The sequence below is a fragment of the Typopeltis vanoorti genome, chromosome 11 (genome assembly GCF_054136105.1).
Source record: "Typopeltis vanoorti isolate ZY-2024b chromosome 11, IOZ_Tvanoo_1.0, whole genome shotgun sequence".
In the NCBI taxonomy this organism is placed as follows: Eukaryota; Metazoa; Arthropoda; class Arachnida; order Uropygi; family Thelyphonidae; genus Typopeltis; species Typopeltis vanoorti.
The window spans coordinates 12,543,516-12,570,142 of NC_143559.1; the positions used below are offsets into that span (position 1 = coordinate 12,543,516).

The following is a 26,627-nucleotide window of genomic DNA, read 5'->3' on the forward strand; positions in this document are numbered from 1 at the left end:
TTCCACAGTCAGTCATTCTTCTTCTTTCTTGCCACTTAACGAATGAATTTGTGATTTCCTTTGGTCTGCTTGGCTAATTTCTTCTCATAATCTGATTTTGCTTCCCTTACCACACTTGATCACCTTTCTTGCTTGACCCTGGTACTATTCATGAGCCTACTGTCATTCATTTAACTCCTACTTAATCCATCCTCCATGTACTGTGAACATCCTTCATTTGCACATTTTTATGCCACAGCACTACTTCAAGCTGCCTCCCCTAAGCTTGTTATAATTACCTCTTATAGTTCCACATATACTGCTTCTTGACTGAAAATTCCATATATTATGCAACCTCCCATGTTAAGACCACATGATCGCTCTTCCCAACTGGAGGCAATATGGCCACCTTGGTTATGGAAAGATCTTCTGATCCTATGACCTGATCCAACACTCTCATATCCTGAGTCCCCTCCATCACATGGTGCTTCAAGTAATTATATCTCAGTAGTTGTGTCAATACTTCCTGCCATGTTATCTTTCTTCCTTTTCATCTGTGTCTCTATAATTGAAGTCCCCCCATAATAATTACTTAACCTACACTTTTACTAATTTGCTGATGCATATCTTTCACATCATCAGTGGAACCCCCCCTAGCCTACAGCGACAACCAACTGTATGTTTTGTTGTTTTGTCCTATTGGCCTCACACCCCTCCACCATCCTGTCTACAATATCTTCCCTGAAAATCCTACACCCTTCATATTCTATCCCTGTAATCACATGATCTGCTGTCAGCCAAGTCTCACTAATGCCTATAAACTTGTGACGAGATTGCACTAACTAATGCCAAAAACTTCTCCCTCGTGTTCCTGATTCTTCTAGCATTAGTATATAGAAACTGTTGCATCCCCCTTAGGTTCCCTGACCGCCTTCACATCCTGAATCATGTACCCCATTTGATAATGTTGCTTGAGACTAGATTTTGCACTTTTTTCATCATTCTGACACACACACACACACCACCCTAATTGATAGAAGTTTTTTTCACTTGGCTATGCTACCAATTATTCAGGATATATTCAGGACTAGGGAAACTCATGGCAAAGGTGGTATAACTCCTCATCATCTTAGTATCCCATAATGCAAAGCACATCTCCTTGCAGACATGTATAATGCTATGCATTAAGGGAAGAGTCACTACCCAGACCGGTTTTGACCTTTATTGAGGTCTCAACAGTGGGAACCAGACCCAGAGGTGGTGATACTAAGGTGGAAGTAATGCAGAAGTCATATCACCATGTACCAGTTGCCAAAAGGTGTCAACATCTTATTAAAATTCTTTGGATTGGAGATAGTTGATGGAAGTTTTTTCACTTGGCTATGCTATCAATTATACATTTGGTTTATTCCTTTATCCAAGTGTAAGCAAAACGAAGTTTGCACCTGAAGTATTTTCAGAACTGGAGCAACTCATGGAAAAGGTGGAATAAGTTCTGATCAGTTGCTTTAGTACCTCAATAAAGGTCGAAACTGGTCTGGGTAGTGACCCTTCCCTTAATGCAGAGCATTATACATGCCTGCAAGGAGATGTGCTTTGCATTATGGGATACTAAGGCAAGTGATCAGAACTTATACCACCTTTTTTGCTTACAGTTTGCTCACACTTGGATAAAGGATTAAACCAAATATATAATTGGTACCACTCTAATTAGTTTCACTTTCCTAACTTGGCACTTGCACACTATCGAATCCATTTAAGTACAGCCCATCAGCATTATATAAATCCTTCTATATTTCAAATCCAGGCTATACGTCCACAAACTCTACATCACTGATACAAAATATAAATCTGTAAATTACAAATGAGTATAGTATTTGCAAATATTAGCTCAAATTTAAAATAATTAAATCAAAATATAATAAAAGTGCAAGAAATTATTAAAACCTCAGCTAGCTTCTTAGCAATACCTTGACCTCTAAATGACTCAGGCACTTCAGTATGCTGAAGTTCTACAGCTGAAGAATCAAGCACTTCATATTTCAAAATGGCTTTATCTGCAGGTAACAAGAAAATATCAGAGTGATGGTTATGGTGAAAAGTATACTGCACTTTCAGTCATTGATTCATGCATAAAAAGTACAATGAATACTAAAATCATTGTAATGATTGCAATATAATAAATACACACTGCTAATTAAAATACATAGTGACTATGTATATGCAAGTATATTTTCACTTCATATCCTAACACCAAATCTTGTAAGAATTATATTATGAAATATTTTTATATAAAAAAAATAATAATAAAAAACTGAAGTTTAATAGTGATGGGGACAAGAAAAAAAAAACAATCTCACCAAAATTACTGCACACAACACTCTCCTGAATTAGCATGCAACTTCATTGACATTCAGTACATTAACTACGTATATTAGTGAGGTACAAGTTTATGAATTTGTTTATATAATTAATTATGAATTTTATTTATATAATTATTATATAATTATATAAATTATGCATCAAATTTCCTCGTTATTTATTCACAAAACAACAGAGAAAAGAATGAGTAGCTATAATATTCACCAGTAAACGCAAACTTCTTGAATGGTAGGTAGTTTTGTGTAGAATGTTATCATATGAGCAATTTCAAAATGGATAATTTGCAAATGCAACTTACTGGAGCTCATGATTCAAAGATACCAGTAATGAAGTAAAGGATTTTTTTGAAAAAAATTTAAGTGGCTCCCACCACACAAAAGGTGTTTATAAATTTATAGTATATTCACACTGTGAGCAGGCTAATAATTTATTATTATTAATAATAAAAGTGACGAGTAGATTTTGCAAGCTGGCGAGTAGCTGCAAAACAAACAAAATGGAACACTTTTTATTTAATAAAAATTAAACAACTTCTCCAGAATACAGCACTATTAATCATTTCATAGAACTCCTGTTGAATTATTAGTACATATCATTAAAAAACTAGATCTTCGACGAGTAAAGTTTTTGCCTGGCATGTAGGGATTTACATAATTTTTCAACTTTGTGTGTGTTTTATTTATGTTTGCATAGTCCAAAAGCCTTGCTCTAGATAGCAGATATGACACTTTTTTTCAGGCCACTTTAGACCTCCAAATAAATGAGGCGACGGTCTTTCACTTGAAATGAAATTCTTCTCCTGCCTAAAGACATTCATACAACCATGGCAGGATCCAACCCTTAGCATGCTAGAGAATGGATATGCTAACCACTTGGCCAATGAGACTGGCATTCTTTGAATCATTAGAAAGGACAGCTGACAAAGGAAAAATTGTATCTTTTTTTTGATCCCAACAGCAGCGTAGAAAATGAATCGCAAACAGGAAGAAATGTTCTGGAAAAACTTGAAGAAAAATGATGAGCAAAAAATAATGGTAAGCACGTAGATTTCTATTCAGGACATAGGCTATTCATTGCTAACACTATGTTTCAACAGATATTCATATATCAAGAGAACACACAAAAAAACAAGAAAATCATTGATTATGTTAACTACCGAGTTGATAGTATGTTCTTCAGAATGGTCCAATACATGAGGATGTACAGAGGATTTGAAATAGAAAGTGATCAACATTTAGTCTTAAGAATATAAAAATGATTACCACATTAGTAAGAGAAACGTGAACAAAAAAGTTTTAAAAAAAGTTCAACAAATTTCCAATTCACCTTTTTCTTCAGATGGTGGTAAAAGTTAGCACCAGAAATTACTTCACTGAAGTAATTTCCTGAGTATTCAAAGTATTCGTAGCTCTTTGAATACTATGAATGTTCTCAGTAGTAATCTATGATTACCAGCAATAACCAATGATTCAAACAAGAGACTTTGAAAATTGTGATTGCAGTGGGAAAACATCTGAACTTAGACATTTTTGGGATTGATAAGAGAATCACTGCCAATAAATTTAGTGTCCTTGGATAAACTGGAAGCTGAAATCGGATTATTTCTACATTACGACACATTTGTTAAAGATGTACCACAAATACCACCAGAAATTTCTTGATTACTTAAAGCAATAATTACTCTTCTATGTTCTGTGTATTTTACAAATCTGTTTAGTGCTATCTGATGTAGCAAAAAAAAAAAATGACCGTGGGACTTTCAGTCTTATTTGATACATTATACCACAACTTTATTAATCAAAGCATCTTCAGCATGGGACTGAAAAACATCATAGAAACTTGTATACAACAGCAAAGCATGAAGTAATAGCAGAATGTTTTTGACATATGAGGGTGTAGTTTGTTTTATACAGCTGTCTGAAGTAAAAGTGTTGTCTGTGTCCCTTGAAATGGATAAAATTGCGTATCGTGCAGCTCTAAATTTTTTGTAAAAGAAGGTTTAATGCCAAACGAAATTCATTCGAAGTTCATAAACGTTTATGGGCACTCTTCTCTTCGTTTTCGACAATTAAGAAATGGGCTGCTGAGTTTAAACGTGACCATGCCAGCCTTGAAGATGATTCATGTGAAGAACGTCCAAAAAGTGTAACAACAAGAGAAATCGTTGATCAAGTGCAAGATATGGTATTGGATGACCGGCGAGTCAAAGTGCATGAAATTGCTGAGAATATAGGCATTTCAAAAGAATGTGTAGGATATATTTTGCATGAAGAATTGCAAATGAAAAAGCTTTGCACAAGATGGGTGCTGTGCTTGCTCACAGCAGATTATTATTATTATTATTTGACACCTCCAGGGAGTCCAAAGACTCATCGAGGGAGGGCTCTACAACTCTCCACCACTAAACTTCATACACAAACCGCCTCATCTACATCATCTAATGTCCACCATCACCACTACTATTTCCACAGAGAATCACAAACATCCATGCCCACGGCGGGATTCGAACCCGCAGCCTTTTGGCTGGAGAGCAGATACGCTAGCCACTCAGCCAACCAGGCTGGCAAACATGCACTTGCATGAAATTCTCTGAACAATACTTGGAGCATTTTAACAAGAATAAAACTAATTTTGTGCATCAATTTATTACTATGGATGAGATTTGGATTCACTATTACACACCAGAATCCAAACAGCAGTCAAAACAGATGACAGAAGCCAGTTGTTCAGCACCAAAGAAAACAAAGTCGGTTCCATCAGCAGTAGTCATGGGCATTGGTGTTTTGGGATGCTAAAGGCATTCTGTTGATTGATTACTTGAAAAGGGTAAAACAATAACCGTGAATATTATTCCAATCTTTTAACCAGACTAGACTAGAAAAAATTTGTAAGAAAAGACCTGGTTTGCAGAAGCAAAAAATCATCTTTCATCAGGACAATGCACCTGCCCACAAAGGTGTTTTGGCAATGGGAAAATTAAGGGAGCTACACTATGAATTGTTGGAACATCCACCCTATTCCCCAGATTAGGCTCCCTCTGACTTTATCTCTTCCCAAAACAAAACCTCTTCCTCGCTGGTCATTTTTATTCGAATCAAAAAGTGATTGCAGCTGCAGAGGGGTATTTTTTTAGATCTTACTGAGAACCACTACAGGAACAGGATAATGGTGCTGGAGCATCGCTGGAATAAATATATTAGTTTTAAGGGAGATTATGTTGAAAAATAAAAAAAAAATTTTGAAATTATAAATTTGTTTTTTCATTGTTAGGCCGGTAACTTTTCAGACCACCCTCGTATACACTTCATTTTAAATCAGTATAGTTCTGATTCCCACTGGTCTCCTGGATTTCAAAAGATTGATGAGTTGTCGGAGAGAGTTCAGAGACAATTGACTAAGTTGATTTCTGGTCTCTGGAATGTGGAAAATGAGGGCAGATTGAGAGAAAGCAAATTACAGAGCCTAGTGGATAAAAGGAAGAGGGGAGACATGATCAAAACATATCATTTTGTAAGAGGTAATTTACCAGATTAACTTGGATCAGATTTTTAATAGAATATCTGGAAATGGGGAGAATGAGAGGCCATCCTTGGAAACTGTGTAAGGAGGGTGTGAGGAGTAGATTTTTTTTTCCATTTAGAGTGGTGGGTGATTGGAATGCATTGCTTGAGAATGTGATTGCATGAGAGACAGTGAATGCTTTTAAGTCAAGGTCTCTTGACTCCATGGAGGTCTACTAATAAAAAAAATATTATAATTATAAATACTATTATGTTGTAATTTGGTGGTATTACAAATGATCTCAATGGCTAATGTCAATTGCACATTGAGTCGGTTCAGATTTATGAGGTTACATAAATTAAATGATAGCTCTTATGTTCTGAAATGTTGTTCGACTCATTTTCCTGTTTGACCATGATAAGATAAATTACATGTTACCAGATTTATCTTTAGGAGAAGGGAGAAGTAACTGGATTTAATTGTTTGACAGTGAGTTAGAATTTCCTCGGAATCTTTGTTGTGTGTTCAGAAATGCACTTGCACTGCACCCCCCCTTTAACTGGAAAAAAATTTAGCTTGATTCTTGGTGTGACCAAAGGAATCTTTAGCTGATCTCATATGGAGGTAGCAGGGCTTTTCTCTCAGAAACTGGTAAAATGGCCAGAGAACATGTACAACTTATATACAAAAATACTATTAGTGGATGGCACAGTGTGCATGTAGACAGTGGTAGTGGCACTGCGTGGAGTACAGTGTCATCCTGTAATGAATCTTTGGACAACTTGGAGATGTCATGTAATAATAAAATAATATAAAGAATAGGAATTTTGTAGATTTCTTCTCTTGCCAGATGCAAAGAGAAAATTATCAGCGATTTTCTGGATAATTCTTGAGTTACAACCATTTTATGGAGGATGTTTGCATGATAGTTTTAATTCTTGTAGGAGTATCACTTCAGGGTAGTAATTTTATGGGTTCTAGGCACCAACAATTTAACAGCTCTGCATTTTAGAAAAGAGTGATGTGCTGATGAGTGATATATACTTTTGTTCCAACCTAATCTGTCATTCATCAGTCACTTATCCTGCTATTTTACTTATTTTATGCTACACTTTTGAGCAAAAATTTTCTCATAATTTCTCTTAAAAATAAAAAGATATAAAACTTTAATCTTCAGATATTATAGTTAGGTTTGATACCATTTCTTTTTAACAGCATCTCAGTCTGGGGGAAATTAGAATTTTTTTTATCTCAAGAATTTCTGTGTATAACAGAATTTTTCAGATTTAATATTATGTTTGGATATTTGTCTAGAAAAAAAAAAAAAAAAACTTTCCAAGCAGGAAATGGCTTCCCACTATCTCCAGAATTTGTTACACTTATCTAGAACATTCAAGAAGGGGGGGGGGGGGGTCATAAATTTTAATCCAAATTTTTTCTTTGGCTACACTATGTAGATGACATATTTCCCATTTGGAAAAACAAATCACCATTGCTATCTTTTCTACGGGAAATTAATAATTAACATGCTAGAATAAAAGCTATGCCAATCATGGTAGTTGATGCACCCCACAGATAGGCTTGATGAAGAGAGTGAGGAAATTTATGAAAACTTACTGTTTTGGCCTGCCTACCAAGGAGGGAAGATGCACTTTAAATTTTTGGGGAATTTGATGCAAAAGTGCTGAGTGTAGCACATTTGGTCTGGGTGAATGTAACACCCATGGTGAAAGATTATTGGAATTTGCCCATGCTAACCGATTAGTTATTACCAATACCTACTTCCAGAAACACCAATGATGGACCTATACTCAGACATCTGACTGATAGGTCAAGGTACCAGATTGATTACATCCTGACAATCCAATGGTGGAAGATCATCTCTGATGCTCTTCCATGCTTGTCCTGGAGCAGGTCATGGTACAGACCATCAGCTAGTAAGAGCCAAAGTAAGACTAAGATTCCAAAACCTCCAAGTTAAGCATGTCAGAGTAATTCCTAGTGGGTTCACAGAAGGAACATCAACTCAGATGGATGATCTTTTGGAGACCAGTGAGGAGAATTCATTGGAAATGCTTTGGAAGGAGTCAAGGTTATAATACAGAGTACAACCAAGAAGTATCTTGGCACAATAAAAAGACCAAGAGACCCATGGATATCAGATTCAACATAAAATCTAATTGAAAGAAGGCAGTTGGAGAAACAGAGAGACAAGGGACTGAAGAATATAAGAGATTATATAAAGAAGTCTAAGAACCATTAGGTGGAACAAGGAAAATTTTTATACTAATAAATGTGAAGAGATACAGTTCCAGATGAGAAGGCACATCTAAATGGATGTTTCATTTAGTTCATGACCTAAAACACAAGTTTAAGCAGATATTCAATGTCATCAAAGACAGAAATAGAGCAATAATAACAGAAGAACTGGAAATCGTAAATTTACCTTATCCCCTCTGCTGTACAGAGGGGATAAGGTAAATTTGGAGGAGCCCTCTCACCAGGAAAATTTAAATTTAGAACTTCCTCCATTTCAATCTCCATTAATGGAGGTTGAAAGAGCAGTTAAACAGCTTAACAGCAATAAGGTCTCAGGTGCAGATGGAATTCCAGCATAGTTAATTAAGGCTACAGGGGATGGAAGGATAAGAGTGTTTCATAGATTGATTACAAGGATATGAGAGACAGGATCATAGCCTAGAGCCTGGAAGAAATCAGTTTTCATATCACAACATAAGAAGGGAGATAAGAAGGATTGCGAGAACCATAGAACTATTAATTTAATCTCTCATGCAAGCAAGGTTTTATTTAAAATCATTCTAAATAGGATTGAGACCAAAGTTGAGGCAGCGATGCCTGAGGAACAAGAACATTTTAGGAAAGGAAATACCAGAGATCAGATCCTTTGCCTTAGACAGATCATAGAAAAGTAGCAAGAAGTTAGACTCTCTATGGTAATAGAGAAAAGAGAAAAACAATAGAGAAAAGGATACTGAAAACTATAATGAATAAACAGTCAAAGGTGAAGTGAATGAGAAATGGAAAGACACCCCTGGACTTGATGGAATACTAATAGAAATGTTAAAAATGGAGATCTCTTGTACATAAAACTAGCAAAATCGTATACTGAGTGTTTACACAGGAAAAAATCCCTAAGAGTGGGAATACTGGAAAAATCGTCCTTCTATATAAGAAAGGTGATAAAACTGACATAAGAAATTTGAGACCTAAAATCCTTCTACCAGTAGCTTTTTACAAAAAATATGTTAAATTTTCATCAACCAAAAAAGAACAGGCAGGTTTCAGAACATCCTTCTCAACTTTAGATCATTTACAAAGCCTTAAATCGAGTAACAAAAAAAAAAAAAAAAAAGAATATAGTATACCAATTTCTTTAGCTTTCATAGATTATGAAAGGCCTGTGGAAAATGCTTGAAGATTTAAAAATATACAGAAAAAGATATTTATATTAACTTATTAACTCATATATTCATGAGAGAGGTTCATTAGCTGTTTACAATTTTCCATTCAATAAATTTGAATGGAAAAGAAATAAATAAAAAGGAGTCAGACAGGGAGACTATCTCACTGAAAGAAAAGAGGACTGAATGTTGATGGAGAAGCAATATAATTCACTGATGATATCATTCCAAAATATCACACCAAATGAACTAGAACACATTATTATTGAATTAAATGGAGACGGTCTGGATAATGGAAATACTTCTGAACAAAAACAAATTGAAATAAATCAAAGACAGATTGAAATAGTGAATACATACAAATATCCAAGAGAAATTCCAAGGCAATTGGAAGAACGATGGTACATTGCACCCTTTGATTGGAATAGGCCTAAGTTCGATTCTCATTGCGATGGGAGGAATCTTTATCTGGACGATTTTCAATCGAAGGTGAGTTAGCCGATCTCATACGGAGGTAGCAGGGTTTTTTCTCCCGGAAACTCGGGGGTTTTCATCCCGCATACAGACAAATCGGCCCTTCAGAACACACGCAATTTACAGATATAGAATACCAGTTGTGGTGGTGGTGGAAATGGGTGGTAGATGGCATTGATGGAGATGATTCGTAGTAGGGGTCCAGTGTAGTGGTTGAGACAGTTGTATCAGTTGAAACAGTTGTAGGTGTCCTCCCACGATGAGTCCTCGGACTCCTTGGAGGTGTCAGGAATAATAATAATATATTATTATTCCTGACATAATAATAATAATAATTCCTTCATAATGAATAATAATAATATATTAATAATAATAATAATAATAATAATAATAAATCATTACAAACAACAATAAACTTGTTAATGAAATTTCAGCTAGAATAACAGCAGAATGGAAAGTTTTTAACCATTACAGAGATATTTAAAAGCAATTTACCAAATTGTCTAAAAAGAAAAATCTATAACCAATGTGTACTCCCAACAATGACCTATGGTAGTGAAGCCTGGAGTCTGATTAACACCTAGAGAAACTGAAAACAAACACAAAGAAACATGGAAAGAGCCATTTTGGGAATAACCTACTTAGATAAAAAGAATTGTTTGGATAAGGAAGCAAACAAAAGTAATGGCATTGCCTTAGTAATAAAAGGCAACAAATGCTGCAGGCAGGATATATTATGAGAACATATCCTGCCACTAGTCTGACAACAATGGACAAAGAGAAAAACAGAATGGACACCAAGAGCTGGTTATCAAAAACCAGGAAGACCAGTAGTAAGATGGGATGATGAGATTACAAGATTGTGGACATTTATGGAGAGAGATACACAAGACCGTTAAAATGGAAGAAGCATGGAGAGGCATTCGTCCAACAGTGGACTCAAGAAAGCTGTTGATGATATGTTTCATAGACTATTCTAAAGCTTTGACTATGTTAAGCATATGAAACTGCAGGAAATAATGAAAAGAATAGGTTTTCCTCAACACACTACCAGGTTGATAGCTAAGTGGTACAGTGAGCACAAAGCCATGGTAATGACAGGTATTGGATTAACTGATTGGCTTCAGGTTGGAAAGGGAGTTAGGCAAGATATTTTGGTCTATATTAAACTAAAGTTTTATTCTAACACGGTAGTTGTATCCATAATTTCATAATGTATTCTGTTCACCGTGTAATCATGAAAGAAAGGAGTTAGGCAAGGATGCCTACCTCCTCCTCACCAGTTTAGTATCTATGCTGAGGACATCATGCATATAGCATTGGATACACTGAAGACAGGAATTAGGATGAATGGTAGATAGATCAGTAATCTGAGGTATGCTGATGATGCAGTACTCCTTTGTAATGACAAGGAAGAACTGGGAAAAATTCTTGACAAAGTTAACGAGATCAGAAAGAACAGAGGACTTTAACTCAATCCTAGCAAGACAAAGAGTATGGTCCTCAAATGAAATACAGATAGGGAAGCTCCAGAGAAACAAGTGTACCTTAATGGAGAAAGAATCGATGATATCAGCAGGTTTGAGTGACTGGGATCCATTATTAATGTGAAGAATTATTGTTCAGAAGAAAAGGAATGACTAAAACAACAGTCAGAGACTAGTCTAAAATCTGGAAGGATGGGTCTATCTCCATGGGAACAAAGTTGAGAATTTTGAATGCCACTGTTTTTTCAACAGCATCATATGAATGTGAGACTTGAAACCTAAAGATGTCTGATAGGAAAAGAATGGATAGCTGCTTTTCATCTGTGGTGTCATATAAGACTTAAGAATACCATATACTGAAAGGCAGACAAGCAGATGGGTGCTAGAAAGGATCAGTAGAACTTTAAGGTTCCTTAAAGATATTGACAGAAAAAAGTTGAAATACTTTGGCAATGTTGAAAGGACAGAGGAGGACTTCTCAAACCAGTAATACAAGGTAAAGTTTCTGGAAAAAGAGGAAAGGGTAGCCAGTCCATGAGATGAATGGATAGTGTATCTAAAGTAACTGATCTTCAGAGAGTTGAAGCCTCCAGAAAAGCATACAACAGGACCACATAGTGAGGACTGATGGGACACATTACCAAGCATGTGAGTGACCATATGACATCTGTTAATGTCCAATGAGTAGATAGATGGAATAAAATTTACTTTGGAAAATGAATCAGGTGCAACATCATTTCTGGATATATTTATTAAACATGAAACTGATGACTCAGCCCATGTCTGTCTATTGTAGACCACTATTTATAAGCCACTATATACATCATATGTATATAGCACACCACTCTTCTCAAAAAAAAAAAAATAATAATAATAATAATAATAATAAAATAAAATGATTTATTAAATCTTTACTATCTGGAGTGTGTAAAATTTACTCCTCTCAGAAAACCAAGTATCCTTCTTGTGAGCAATGCACTATCAAGCAAACAGCCTTTTTAAACAGTTAAACAAAAATATCATTGGCAATTTCTCTCTACAACCTCCAAGTGAAGAATTCATATTCCTTATATAAAATGCATTTCTGAATGTGTAGCAAAGATTCTAAGGAAGTTTCAGCACAACTCACTGCTATCCTCAAACCAAATCAACCAACTTATACCTTCTACTAAAGATACTCTCTCTCTCTCTCCATTATTGCTATTCTTTCTACCTGGTGTTTACCAAGTCATAGGTTTCAGTAATTTATCTTATTATGATCAAAAATGGGAAGATCAGTTGAAAAAAAAATTTCAGAACATCAGAGTCATATTTAACTAAATATATAATATAATATAAGCACTAAGAATATGGATTTGCTTAACATGAAGTGACACCAGCCACAAGATTCTTTGGAATAATCAAACTGCTATGCAACAGTATTTATAAATACTTATTCAAAGAAAATACCAAAGATCCACTACATTACACAGTAGCTGCCTATCTATTCCAAAAGTTTGAGAAATTTTTATCCTTAACTGTATGAAATAGTATATATTTCAACTATTCTTATCACATGGGTTTAATATTCAAATTTCTTCTTATTGTTCTTTAACCCCATACTGAAGATGCTTTATGAGATGAAATATAAAACGATAAAACATATAAAAGTAAATTCCTGTTAATGTTTTGATTGATAAAAGTATTTACTGTGGTATGCATGTGAAATAACTTCACTGCTTTGCATTCTTATCGATTACAAGGTGTTCATGTGAAAAAACATTTTTGATGTTTCTCACACATCCTTCATTTTTTTTTTTAAAGTACAATGCCAAAAGCACCTCAACTCACTTATGATTCTCTGTACTGAACAAGAACAGGCTTCACTGCTTAATTATTTAAATTCATAGCATCTAGTAAGCGATATGTCATTCTCTTGGGAAGAAAAATGAAGAAAACTTAATTGTTTTGATCAATGCAAGTTATCTCATTAATTGGATGAAAAAAAATGAAAATAAAGATGAAATAAAGATGGATGAAAATAAAGTTTACAAAAACTGAGTGTATACACCTAATTACCATTAAAGCATAAAACTGAGATACAAAATACCAAATATAAATTTGCATTTATTTAATGAAATCTAGATGTATTTAAAAAATAAGTTTAGTTACTTCTTTTAGTTATTTACTTTGGCTTGATTCATGAATAATGTTCTTTATATCTAAGTATTTGATAAATGTTCACCTTTAAGAAAATAAAATTTTTTGCATACATGCACCCTAATGCCATGTGCTGTATATGCTCTTTTGGTTAAGCTTATTCACCATCTGCAATCACTACACTTTTGGAGTATATTCCACTCACCCATCATTGTTCGCATAAAAAAATTTATTCTCTTTTCATTTATTCCTTATATATCTGCTAAAAAATATCCTCCTATCGTTTTCTGTGAATAATGTCTTCTCTTAATTTGGTAAAATGTAACTTTTTATTATTATTATTATTTATACAGGTACTCCATGGAGTCGAAACTCATCATGGCACTTATGCATCATTATCGGATCAATTTTCTTCCTTCTATCTATTAGCATTTCGAGGATACTGTAACATTTGCCATTCAGAAGGAAAGATCTGGATTCCAATCCTAATAAGCATTTTTCAATTGATGGTGAATTAGCTGGTCTCATAAGAGAGTTGAAGGTTATTCCTCCTAGAGACCTGGGTTTGACATCCTGCAAAATGGCTAGCAAATATGTGTTTAAAATAATAATGGGGCGTTTGTGCAGAATAGATACCCTCCCCGCTTATCTCATTCTTAGTCTACTAACGTACTTTTCAGGATTTGAAAGTCTTTCATGGCTGAAGCACCGCGTTTAATATACGCAAAAAGTATAAATGACGTCTTGCGAAGTTTCATTGCAAAGGGTTTGGTAACTGAATATATGAAAACTAGATTAAAACGAAATGCTATAATACAGCCTTACACGTTCACACCAATTAAAATTTTACCTTTTCCATTTCCAAAACAGAATTCCTTATTATCCACATCGTGTGTAACGCAGTTTTCACTTCCACTCATTTCTCGGAGAATTATACGATTCGGCTTGCACAAAATATAACGGGGAAATCGCAGCATGATTGTTTCACTATGGACATCACTGTACTCTTTCGTAATACAACAAAACTAGAAGTTACGTACTTCCCCAGATAAACAATTCTAAGAAAGCATTGCACAAATTCAAACAAAATTACCTGTATTTACCAGAAGAGACGCTTACGTAATTCATAGTAATATCTTTCAAACCACATACAAATTTCAGACGCTGTTGTTTTCTTAAAATTCGCACATTTCAAAATAAAAAAAAATAATAAATAAATAAAAGGATTTTCCTCCATTATCTTTACCTTCGTATTGTAAATATACTTAAAAATGACAGTTACTTTCGGGACATCCATTCACGTCCCGATACCGGATGTGCTATACCGCTTCAGAAAGGTACAGCGGAATAAGGAAGCATGTCTGTGTATTTGTGCATACATATTTCATTGTTCGCATCGTTTTTTCCCTCTCTCATTATATTTATATATGCTTGGTTATGTTCGTTGTTCATCCCATTGTATAATTATATACAGTTATACAGTTATGCATAATTTATACAAAAGATATTCGCCAATCAAGCTGTACAATAATTCACCAAAACTATCGAAAAATTCATATCCATATCTCGCCACCAACGAGGTTGACTGTTTGCAACATGTAATATAGATACCTAGTGCCATCTGGTGTTAAAATCATTCACTTGTAATTCAAATTAATCTTCAAGTCTGATGATTCACATTAACTAAAATAGTAACTGAAAAAATAAATAAATAAATTAGAACATATAACACATTTTTAATATTTAGAATATGATTAGAATATTGTAGAAAATTATTAGAAATATTTAGATAATAAATGTCATTTTTTGCAAGCAATCTGCGGTATACTATAACAAACAACAAAAGGCAAAATAAAATGGAAACAAATGAATGCGTTTCTGTTGTTTAGCAGTTCTGTAGATAGCTTCCGGCATTGAGACTGCAACTACATGTTTTAATATAAATAACGCGTTTAATAACATATAACCATACAAATTTCGTAAGTTGTCAGACTTGCATCGTCAGGGGAATTAGCAAAAGTTATACATAAAAGAGACGAGAAATAATTAATTACATATATTGGATGTTATCAGAACACCGCAATTCTTACATATAAATAAATAACCAAAATAAAAGCGTTAAATTAATTACCGTATACGTGATAGTAGCAACAATGCTACTTGCCAGGATACGACATGCGCTATTTATTTATATGTACGAATTTGAAGTGTTTTGATAACATCTAATATGTGTAATTGTTTCTAATCTCTTTTCTGTACAACTTTTGCTAATACTAATGACGATGTAAATCTGACCACTTACGAAAATTATACGTTTATATGTTATTAAACTTGCTATTTATCTTAAAATATGTGGTTTCAATACTGGAAGCTATCTACAATAGGAAATACAAAATTTATAGACATGGTAATACCAACAATATTTAATAACGCAGAGCGATGGGGAAAAAAAAAATACAGATAGAAATTTCTTAGAGCAGATACAAGAATACGAAATGTTGAAATACGGCCTGAACTATCAAGTATTTGTAATAAATAACAAAATAAAAGAAAACAACAAAAGAATTGGAGAAAACATGCACAACGAACGGAAGAGGGAAAGCTACCGAAGAAAATAATAAATAGAAGCATGAAGGGAAAGAAATACAGAGAAACCAGGAAGAGAATGAAATTATTGTCCTTTTAGATGCTGAAACAGGCTTAGAGTTTATATCTTAAAAGAAGGAACAAGTCTGAAGACCGCTTCTTTCGAAGTAGTATCCAAGTCTAAGATATAATAAGGATTTTTTCCCCCCTACTGGAAAACCCTGATTTTTCATCTTACATTTGCCAAAGAAAATACTATTAGAACGCCTCCTTAACTCAATTTTGACGATGCTCTTTGGTCGGAAAGCCCTCGATTTGAATCCTGTCTAAGGCGCGAAGGAACTTTTCAACTGAAGTTAGCCGCTTTAATACGGAAGTGAGGGGATTTTCTTCCGGCAACTCGGATTTTTCATGCCTCGAAAACTGGAAAACTGACTGAAACACTTGCAGTTGGCAGCTATAATATGTACATTATACTGATAGACTCGTGTTCAATCTTCAAGGTTAAAAAGCCTCTCCTACTCCCGTTCGGGAATAGAAAAGGATTTATTTAAAAAAAAAAAAAAAACGATCATTATTATTACAGCTTACCTGCGTGAGTCTAGCCTAGAGTGACAATGGCACTCACTCGAAGAGTGAGTGACAATGGCACTCACTCTTCGAGTTGCGTAGTTCGTGTAAACCTAATTGCACAATAAGTAATCTTTATTGGCGGTAGGAGGAAATGAATCGCAAAATCACAGTGGGAGATTAACTAATTGAGTTATGGAAATTTAAAAAAAAAATAATAAAAACTGAAATAAATAAAAGATTAGCAGAAGGCGAAAAAAAAATACTCTATTGTTTGATATTATGGCCAAAGCAACTGAAGCAATGAGGGCAGTACAATTATGTACGTTAATCGTGTGCATTCTTCAGCCCAGTTTTCTTGTTTTATAGCCTGAGGGCCCTACTACCTACTATCACTATAAACTCTACTACCACCATTGTATGAAGACTGATTAACTCACCTTCAGAGAAAAGATCCTTATAAAAAAGCTTCTTATCCTAGACACGATTTGAACATGGATCATTCCAAATGAAGGGCATTTTCATTTCTACAATCTGAAAGATTGTAGATCTGAGGAAAATGGTACATTTGAGGCTGTTTGATATGAGATAGAAGCCAATAGGACAAAATATGTTGTTTGTTGCTGTTATAGACCTGGGGGTTCAGAAGATGTGAATGACATGCAGATTAGCACAGTGATTGCAGGCGAAGCAGTTATCATCGGAGACCTAAACTCTAGAAATATAGAGTTGAGGTTGGATGGAGAAAATGAAACATGGCAAGATGGAAATGGAATTTATATTGTAGTTACTGTGGGATAATTACCTGAAACAGCAAATGATAGAGGGGAGAGTGCTGGATCTAGTAATGGCATCAGAAGAGCTATATAACTATAATAGCAACTGTAACACCAATCAGGGAAAGTGATTGTGCAGGTTTGTCCTGGGAGGTTGCTCAACATGTGGAATTCTCAATTACGCTACATGGGAAGTGGTCAGAGGTTGTTTAGGAGCGGCAATATCAGATGGCTTACCACGGGCAGAAGGATAAACCGAATAGGAATTAAGTGAATCGGTATGAACAGATGCTGAGGTGAGAATTGAGGCAGATGAACTGAGATAATCAATATATTGAAATATGTCAATGTGAATACAGTACTTGGATTGACGGGAGCAGTGCCGTAACGAGGGCGTGGCGAAAGAGGTTCCCGCCACGGCGCAACTAGGTTTGGGGCGCTAAAGGTAAAAAATCTAAAAAATAAAAATAAATAAATAGATATAAAAGTCCGCTATTTTATATTGTATTTTTAAATTTCGGCAATACACTTTAGACACACAAATTCTGCAACACACTGCAACTCATTTTGATGGGGTTAATAGTAAGTATTTAACATATTGCATTTAGTAAAATGTAAATTGTTACTTGCGACAGGCGCTTCATACCCTCGTTACTGTACTGGACGGGAGATCAGGTGGTGTGTTACGAGAATGTGCAAAGGAACTGGCAGTAGCTCTGACAAATTTGCTTAATCTACGTCTAGCTCTGATAACTATTACATAAAGATGGCTCCAAGATAGAAGTAGCAAATTATTACAGTTCAGTTAATATCTCTGAAAGGTGATTAAAGTATTGGAAAAGTTAGTTAAAAGTGAAATTCAAAAATGGGTGGATGATAATATGATACTTTGTGGGCAACACAGTTTAGCAAAAGGCAAATTCTGCCTCAATAATTTAGTCACATTTTATAAGAAGATGACAGCGGATTTGGATAAGAAGGAAATGGCTACACCATAATACTGCTGGACTCAGTGGTGGCCCGTACATAAGCACTGCAGCATCCCCAAGGAAAAAATGAAAAAATTAAATTTTGTTTGTGTTCATAAATAACAATGCTTACAACATTATATAAATGCAGTACAACATGTTAAAGGTTACAGCTTATGTTTTGACATTGATTGAATAGTTAATAATTGGAATTGTTCGATTAACGCTTTAAATTACAACACAAATGCACTGCGATCTAACGCCGATATTCGTTTGCTCTTGTCATTGAACGTTACATCATTCCCAACTGTATCAACTCAAACGGCAGTGTATTTTTAGTATGCTTACGCACCTTATTTTTGTGAGATATGAAACATTTATTATTGGCACGTGTGTTCTCTGAACTATTTTTTGTAAATCTTATTTTATTTTGTTAAAATAACATATAATTATTTATTTATTATAGATACAAGGCTGAATTATGACGAGTGTCACTGTTGAAAATATGAAAAGAATAATATTTTTTCAATTATCGTTACACGAAACACTGCGATCTAACGCCGATATTCGTTTGCACTTGTCATTGCTATTGATACGAAACTTTTATTATTAGTATTTGTTCGTGGTGAGGATGACATATTTTTAATAAAGCAATTTTTAATATGTAAATTTATTTATTAATAAATTCGTTACTGATTAGGAAAAAAAAGGTTTATTTATTTTTTATTTATTTTTTTTTTTTTTATATGCAGGGCCCCCCACTTCAAATTTTCACCGGCCGCCACTGGCTGGACTAAACAAAGAGCAAAGAATTTGATGGAATACCGCATAGTAAATTATTACATGAGTCAGGGCAAATGGGAATGGATATGAGACTGGTAGCATGGATAGGGATCACTAACAGATATCAGGGAGTGGTGTATGATGGAGTGAAATCAAGGTGAATAAGGGTGACTAGTGGAGTGCCCCAGGGCTCTTTACTACTACTCTTTAATTTGTATATTAATTGCATAGTGGAAGATTAGTTATTTACATTTGACATCACTGGACGATGTATAGTCACTCCAGTACCTCCTACGGTTTAGAGTGAAGCCTTCTGCTAGAAGTGGTACAGTTGCAGATGCTCTTTCCACACAGAGTTAGTTGGTAGGACATTCAAAAACATCCATGCCCATAGCGGGATTCGAACCCGCAGCTTCTTGGCTGGAGAGCGAATACGCTGACCACCAAGCTAGGCTGGCTCATAGAGATAACAACAGGATTTTTCCCTACGAAACTTGGAACTTATTTTGTCCTGATAAACAGATAACCTGGTCGTATAACACACACACACACATGCACAACAAACGTTATACTTGTCTCAGACCCTTAGTTGTCTGTGTTATATAATTATAACATATCTAAGCACCAAAAATCTCTTGCCATTCGGGACTGTATTATAAGGATTCGTGTAAGTGATTCTAAGGCAAGTACTGCACCGAATTATAGATTGCTCTTATTATGAAAATCGTTATGGCCAAAATTTGACCTACGATTTAGCTTACTAAGTCTCGTTTTAAGATAAATATTATCAATCCGTTATTTTAGTCGAAAGATATTCAACTGGATATAACTTATTGGGGGGGGGGGGGTTATTCAATGATTGGCCGAGTGGTTAGTATATCCACTCTCCATCGAAAAGGCTGCGGGTTAGAATCCCGCCTTTGGTATGACTGTTTGTGCTTGTCTGTGAAAATACTAGTGGTGGTGGTCGACGGTAGATGGCGTTGGTGTAGATGATGAAAGTAGCTGCAGTTGGTAGACTACAGCTACTTTCATTCTACAACTTTCCGTCTCCACCACTCAGTGGTTGAGAGGGAAAGTTGTAGAATGAAACTTTCCGTCTCCACCTTTCCGCCTCCACCTTTCTACAACTTTCCGTCTCCACCACTCAGTGGTGGAGACGGAAAGTTGTAGAGTAGGTGCCCTCCCTCGATGAGTCTTGGGACTCCCTGGAGGTGTCACGTAATAATAATAATAATAATAAACTTACAATTTTATCCAACTTACACCAGTCCGCCTTAATATCCATTATCATTGGTTTATCAATAGTTTTATTCATTTCCTCCTTGTCCACATTTATTCTTTTATCCTCTGTAAATATGCCGAAACTATAGAGTTCTATTCATGTTCACATGTCATTTTTTTGTTAATCGTTTTTGTTTGGCACTTTGCATTAGAAGCAGAGTAACAAATTCAGTGAGCTGAAAAATTGAAGAGTTGCGATATTAGTAATGGACAACTCAATTAAATCCACTTTTCGATTCGTGGTGTGCAATACAAGTATACATGCATGTTATATGACCAGTGCAGGAAGGGAGAGGACGAGGGGCCATCCCTGGAGATTATGGAAGAGTGTGGTTAACAAGGGTGTTAGGACTAGATTTTTTTTACTTGGAGGGTTGTAAAGGGGTGGAAGGCGTTGCCAGAGGTGGTTGTGAATGCTTCGTCTGTGAATGAATTTAAGGAAAAGTATGATAGGTATTGTGTAAATAATGGTTAGTGTGTCAATGTGGGATCTCCCGCGATAAGTCTTTTGACTCCATGGAGACACCGTTATAATAATAATAATAATAATATTTTACTGTATGATATGACGAATAAAGTATGATTTTTTTTAACTTCAGGTGGCGCTATAGTTAATTTGGTGGCAAATTATGATGAAGGCTTATTCTGACATTACGAAGTTGTGTAGTTTATACGTTGCTTTGTAATTTGTGTTTGCTTATTTTCGTCGTTAACTGAAGGTACTTTTAATTTCGACAGTAGATTTAAGATGGCTTCTTCAATGAATTTTCCTGGTTTGCCTTGTCATGGACAACAGGTAAGGAAATAGAGAACTATTACTGTCTTGTAATTATGCAAAAAATGCATAACATATCATATGTTTCAATAATAAGTAAATATTGGCTTAAGTGGGATACTAGCTAATATTCTCTCGGTAGTCATGTAATTAAATGGTATTTGAATAACAATTTATTTTGATGAAAATGTCATTCCTATTGATATAACGCCATTAATAATTTATAGTCAATTTGTTCAAGAAATGCAGCGCGCGCTTACGACGTACTTTAGGATGTTAGGTTCACGCGATTTGTTTACGGACTAACACCAAAATAATAAGCAAACGCTGTTATCAAATAGACCCCATTTTCCGATAAGTCGAATAACCAATCCATGAATTGACTTGTAGGAAAATCTTATTTTTCATAGATATTTCGGACATTTTTAAGTCTTTAATTCTAATAATGAGTACTAGACTATAGAATAGCAATCCCCGTTGACTACTGCTATCGCACTTCGGCCTTACCTTGCGATATCCTTCGATAAACATATCAGGTAAAATTATGGTGTGCATGCCAACTTGTTAGACTGAAGGAATAGTTTGATGCTGACTAGCTGAATTTCTGAACTCGAAATCATACGTGTTTATTCAGCAAATAACAACAACAAAATAATAATAATAAAATAACAGACGCAAAGTCATCCTAAACTTACACGTGAATGTATGCATTATTGTATGCTACGACTTTTTGATATAAATTGGCACAAAGTTTTAATGACTTCATTAAAAATTTAGAGTATATTTAGAGTTTAGGGTAAAATTGTTGGATGATGTGATGTGTTTAGGGTAAATTTACACTCGTATATAACATTAGCCGTATGCAAATTTGAGAGTAATATTTAATTAGAATGCTAATTCGTACTCATGTAATTAATATCTGAGGTATTATTCTTAACTTACCCCCCCCCCCCCTTACAAACGCGCGCGCGCGCGCACACACACACACACACACACACTTGAAGCCTTCGGAAGTAAGCGATATCAATGTTGATCGTTGCTTGCTTACATTTAAGTTGATAAAATCTAAAGAAAACCCACTTATTGGAAATTGAGCGAAACTTTAATACTTTACTAAATCGACTTCAGCGAATTTTGAAACGGCTATCAAGCGTTTTGATTTAAAATAACTTGGATTTTTAATGCTACAGAAGAGGAGGAAGAAAAAAAAATTCCAGTGATTAAACATGGCGCTCGCAAGGAGTGACGTCATCAAACATTTGCATATCGAGAACGACAAAACTGAGCAGGCGAACAGTAATTACAAATAGTTATAGTAGTAAAGAAAATAAAACTTAAATAAAATATTTAAGTATTTTACCACTTCCATAAATCCGGGAAGAGTTTAGAAACACTTGCAAGATGAGGACTTCCGGTTGTTCGGAAAAACTCGCAAGTCGCACACCTCTGATTTTGTACACGATTTAGTTGATTTTATTTTAATTTGATAAATGTGCCATTATGTAAATACCGGCATTTTGGAAATATGGAAATTTATTTATTATAACCAGAAGAACTGAAAAATGGTATTGGTATACGAAAATACCGCTCTCCGATAACTGTGAAATCAAAACCACGTGATTGGGCGTCAACAGAAGTGATATCAGTTAGTGTTTATAACCTTTTTTAAGACGAATATTTATATATTTATTTATTTTGTTATTTATGGGTACTCATGTTAGTGTTTCAGAAGGCATGATATGTTGGTTTCATATGCTGGTTTTGGCCTATTTGTCTGTTTTTATTTCCGATTGGGGTGATATGTTGGATTCATTGACTTCGAAAAGTTAGTTTCGAGTTCTGCAGGCAAAGAGAGTGTTGTAGCGTATTGTAATGAATTATATGTAAATAAGAGTTAGAAATATTTACATTTATCGTTTTTAATATTTGCGTAACGCAAGGATTATTTTGTTTTGTTCTGTAAATTTTTCTGATTTTCTTGCACTTGTCGGCATTGCTAGTTTTGTTAATGTTCATGGCATTGGCGGTATTTCGCGTTTTTGTCGTCTCGTTAATGTTTTGGAATTCCTTCTGATTGTGCTGAGTATATCTATTGTTAACTGAAAATTGTTTTACATTCTCAAGATATCCTCATTTGGAGATTGTGCCAACTTTATTCCCAGTGAAGTTCATTGAGTGGTTTCTTCCCTAACAAGCCTAAAAGTAGCTCGATTTTCCGGGAATGTTTAAAATACTAAAACCAGAGTTACTGGCTACACTTAAAAAAAAAAAAATAAAATAAATAAATAAAAAATTAACAAGATGTGCATAATCTCAAAAGAAATGTCGCTTGTGACCGTCATGTTACTTCGCTATTGATTGCAGCATATGACGCATGTGAAAATGATCAGTCATGTGGAAATAAGTATTTCGAATTCAAATAAGTAAACTTTACCACAAAACAAGCAAAATTCATTCTGGCTTCGCATCCTTGTTAAAGTGTCGTTTAACGAGGACATCAGTAACCTGAGTGATTTTCACTAGTTCTCCATCTTCTTTTATCTTAGTTATAAACTTGATCCTAATATGCACTGGATTTGAACCTTCGTTATATCATTATCATCGTCTATTATTCTTTTCACCTGCTTTAGAGTAATGACGCCAGGTAGAGAGAGAGACCGACTTAAACTGTAGCATACATGATTCAGCACTCCGACATCAGTCCAGAAAACTGAACACGAATCACGTGCATTTTGTCGATTCGTTTAGTGTTTCAGATTCAGCTGACCAGTTCTTACAGTAGTCGTCCGTTAATCTGTTTGAGTAGTGCAAAAATTCACTGATCCTCTTGTTTACACTCCGCCTAGATTTATGTTTTCAGAGTATCAGTTTGACTTTGAATTAACTTCATACTACCTTGTTTTATTTTTAATTGAATAAAATAAAATTTAAATTGTTGGTCACTTGTTGAATTCAGAGCACTTTTTCCCTTAATTTTCCGTATTAACGGATGGAAGATTTGTCGGAAAGACTCTCGTTTGAATTCAGTTCGGAATGCGGGGAACATTTATAGAAAAGCTGGAAGCGAGTTAGTTGGTCAGAAGTTCCGCTCGTAAAAGTGGTCGAATGTTTTGTGTTCAGGAACTTTTTGGAAGACAAACCATTTATTTATCATATATTGTATCTTGGACCTTGGTATATTAGTGCTTTCTTTCTAAGTTCAGCGCGCATGGAAAAATTCCCCTCATGTCATCACATCAGCTTTATTTCTCTATGCCTCGAATGATGCGTTCATATGATTTGCATTGTAACAATTCCGCTACTAGTTTCCACGGTGTGGCATTATTAATTATTTTGTGGACTCCAATTGACTAACTTACTAGGACTTATTAAAAAAAAAATCATAAGTGGGTATACATGTGATAAAAATTGCATTGAAGCGTGTGAATTTCCAAGCCTTTTTTTTTTTTTTGTACTAATGAAAATCAGATATTTCTGCCAAGTTATTACGATTTAAAAATATAGCATTTCAAGAATGTATTACATTATCACTGAAATTGCTTTAACTGCACGTGTTCGAAAAGCCATGGCTGAAAAACGGCAACTGAAATAAGAGAAGGCATGTAGTTCAACACGTTCATTTGCCGAATTGAAAAGCATATCCGTTCCAACCCGGCTGTTGTAACTGGTTTTCTTGGTTAACAAGTACATTCTACTTGAAAAGATTATTATTACCTAAACGTAAGCAAATAAAAGATTGCATCTGAAGTATCCTCACGGCCAGGCTAACTTGTATATAGTGACTGTTGACTGCACATCAGTTGCCTCGCTATTGCGTGAATTTCCTAGAAATTCCAGGGATTACCTAATCTGCACGCAATGAGAAACCCTAGTCAGTATGTCATAATGCACATCACGCATCCTTGTGGACTTCATTGCCGTGAGTTTCGGATAGAATCACTCCACAGACAGGTTGCAACCTTCGGGGTTCATCAGCTTGAGCTAGGCCTTTAGAAATACTGAAAACTGAATCAATGCCAAAGTCATTTTTCCATATACAAGCAGTTGTAGCAAGCTTTTCGCTTGGTTTTAAAAAGTACATTCTACTAAACCATAGGTTCCCAAAGTGGGCGGTACCGACCCCCAGTGGGCGCTGAAGCCTTCTAGGGGGGGGGGGGCTGTAGTGGGATCATAAGCATTTGGGGGCGTTCAGGCGGTCTAGGGGTCGGTGGCTCTTTATTGAAGAAATTAATAATATATTTAAAAATTAATTATTTTCGTGATTTTGCGATTAGATGATCATTTAAAATTTAAATATTGCATTTTAATTCATCTTATGCCCGTCTTACACGATCAATTTTTTTTATCAATTTTCTATTTCGATTATTTAATCATTTGAAAATTTACCATGTCAGTACAGTACAGATAGAAATAAATGTCAATTTTTATGTCAATGAGAAAATAGAGCATGTATATATATGTTGTGTATAATAGGTTATGTTTACAGTAGCAAATATATTCGTTATATTTCATTTCAAAAATATATAAAATATATAAAACCACTTTTTTCTAATTGATTTGTACAAAAATATACCCAAATTTATATAATTTAATATTAAGTAAAAATAATAATGGCAAGAAAGAAATAAAATCTTAAATTTTAGTTAGCCCAGTTAGTACTAATTTATATTGCTAACTAGAGGGAAAAAACAAAGCAAATATTATTCGAAACTTATTATACTGTTTTCTGTGGTTTTGTTTTATAGGTTTGTTGTTTATATCTTGTGTAATTATTTCATTTATTAATTATTATTTATAATTATTCGGACAATGTCGTGTCGTGGTCGGACGAACAAAATGCGCTTGCGTGCAAAATAAAACATTGACCGTGTCACACAGGATATTTTAACTTTTATTTTTTATATACTTAAAAAATTTATTCATTTTTTGCTATTGTAAAAATTGATCGTGCCAAACAGGCTTTAGTCTATCCACGCAGCAGATGTCTTAACTAGTAGTATGTCGGTCAACTATTACGTAGGTAATTCACCATGTTTTGACAGGAATATGGGTGCTTGCAGTGACTTGTTCAAAGCACGAGTACGATGGTATCACAAACAAGTCAATGCATGCAAGTCGATTCGGACTAGATTTCAAATCTATAAATACCAGTGGTTTAGGAATAAGTTTAATTATTTTTTGTGTGCTTTGCCAACAATCATCAGTCGAAAGTGTGATAAGTGGAGTCATACAAAGTGTAAATTAAATCTTTTATTTTGTGAATATTTTTACAAATTTTATTACTTCATTATGTCTGAAATATAAGAAGAAATGTCTACAGTACAGTATTGAGTATTTTAAATATGGTTTTATTCAGTCTCCTACGAACTAATTATTACCCATGTGCTTGATTTGCCAAAAAGTGTTTTCAAATGAAGCAATGAAGCCTTCTAGGCTATAAGAGCATTTGACTAAAATGCATGCTGACAAAAAGGATAAAGAGTTGTCCTATTTTCAAGTAC

The 26,627-nt window shown here is 34.7% G+C and overlaps 1 protein-coding gene across 2 annotated transcripts in view; it reads right to left on the reverse strand.

Moving 5' to 3' along the window:
• The window catches only part of LOC150101307 (protein NATD1-like), a 42,382-nt gene extending 27,774 nt beyond the window's left edge, over nt 1-14,608 (reverse strand). Inside the window, exons 1-2 of one of the 2 annotated variants that reach the window (XM_090400937.1) lie at nt 14,235-14,608; nt 1,950-2,036 (exon numbers count right to left, since the gene is read on the reverse strand). In XM_090400937.1, coding sequence (XP_090257063.1) covers nt 1,950-2,036; nt 14,235-14,361 — 214 coding nt within the window. In that variant the 5' untranslated portion in view covers nt 14,362-14,608. Of the gene's footprint in view, nt 1-1,926; nt 2,037-14,234 lie in introns of both variants that reach the window. The other variant, XM_090400936.1, reaches the window with a different exon arrangement.
• Between the last annotated feature and the right edge of the window lie 12,019 nt (nt 14,609-26,627).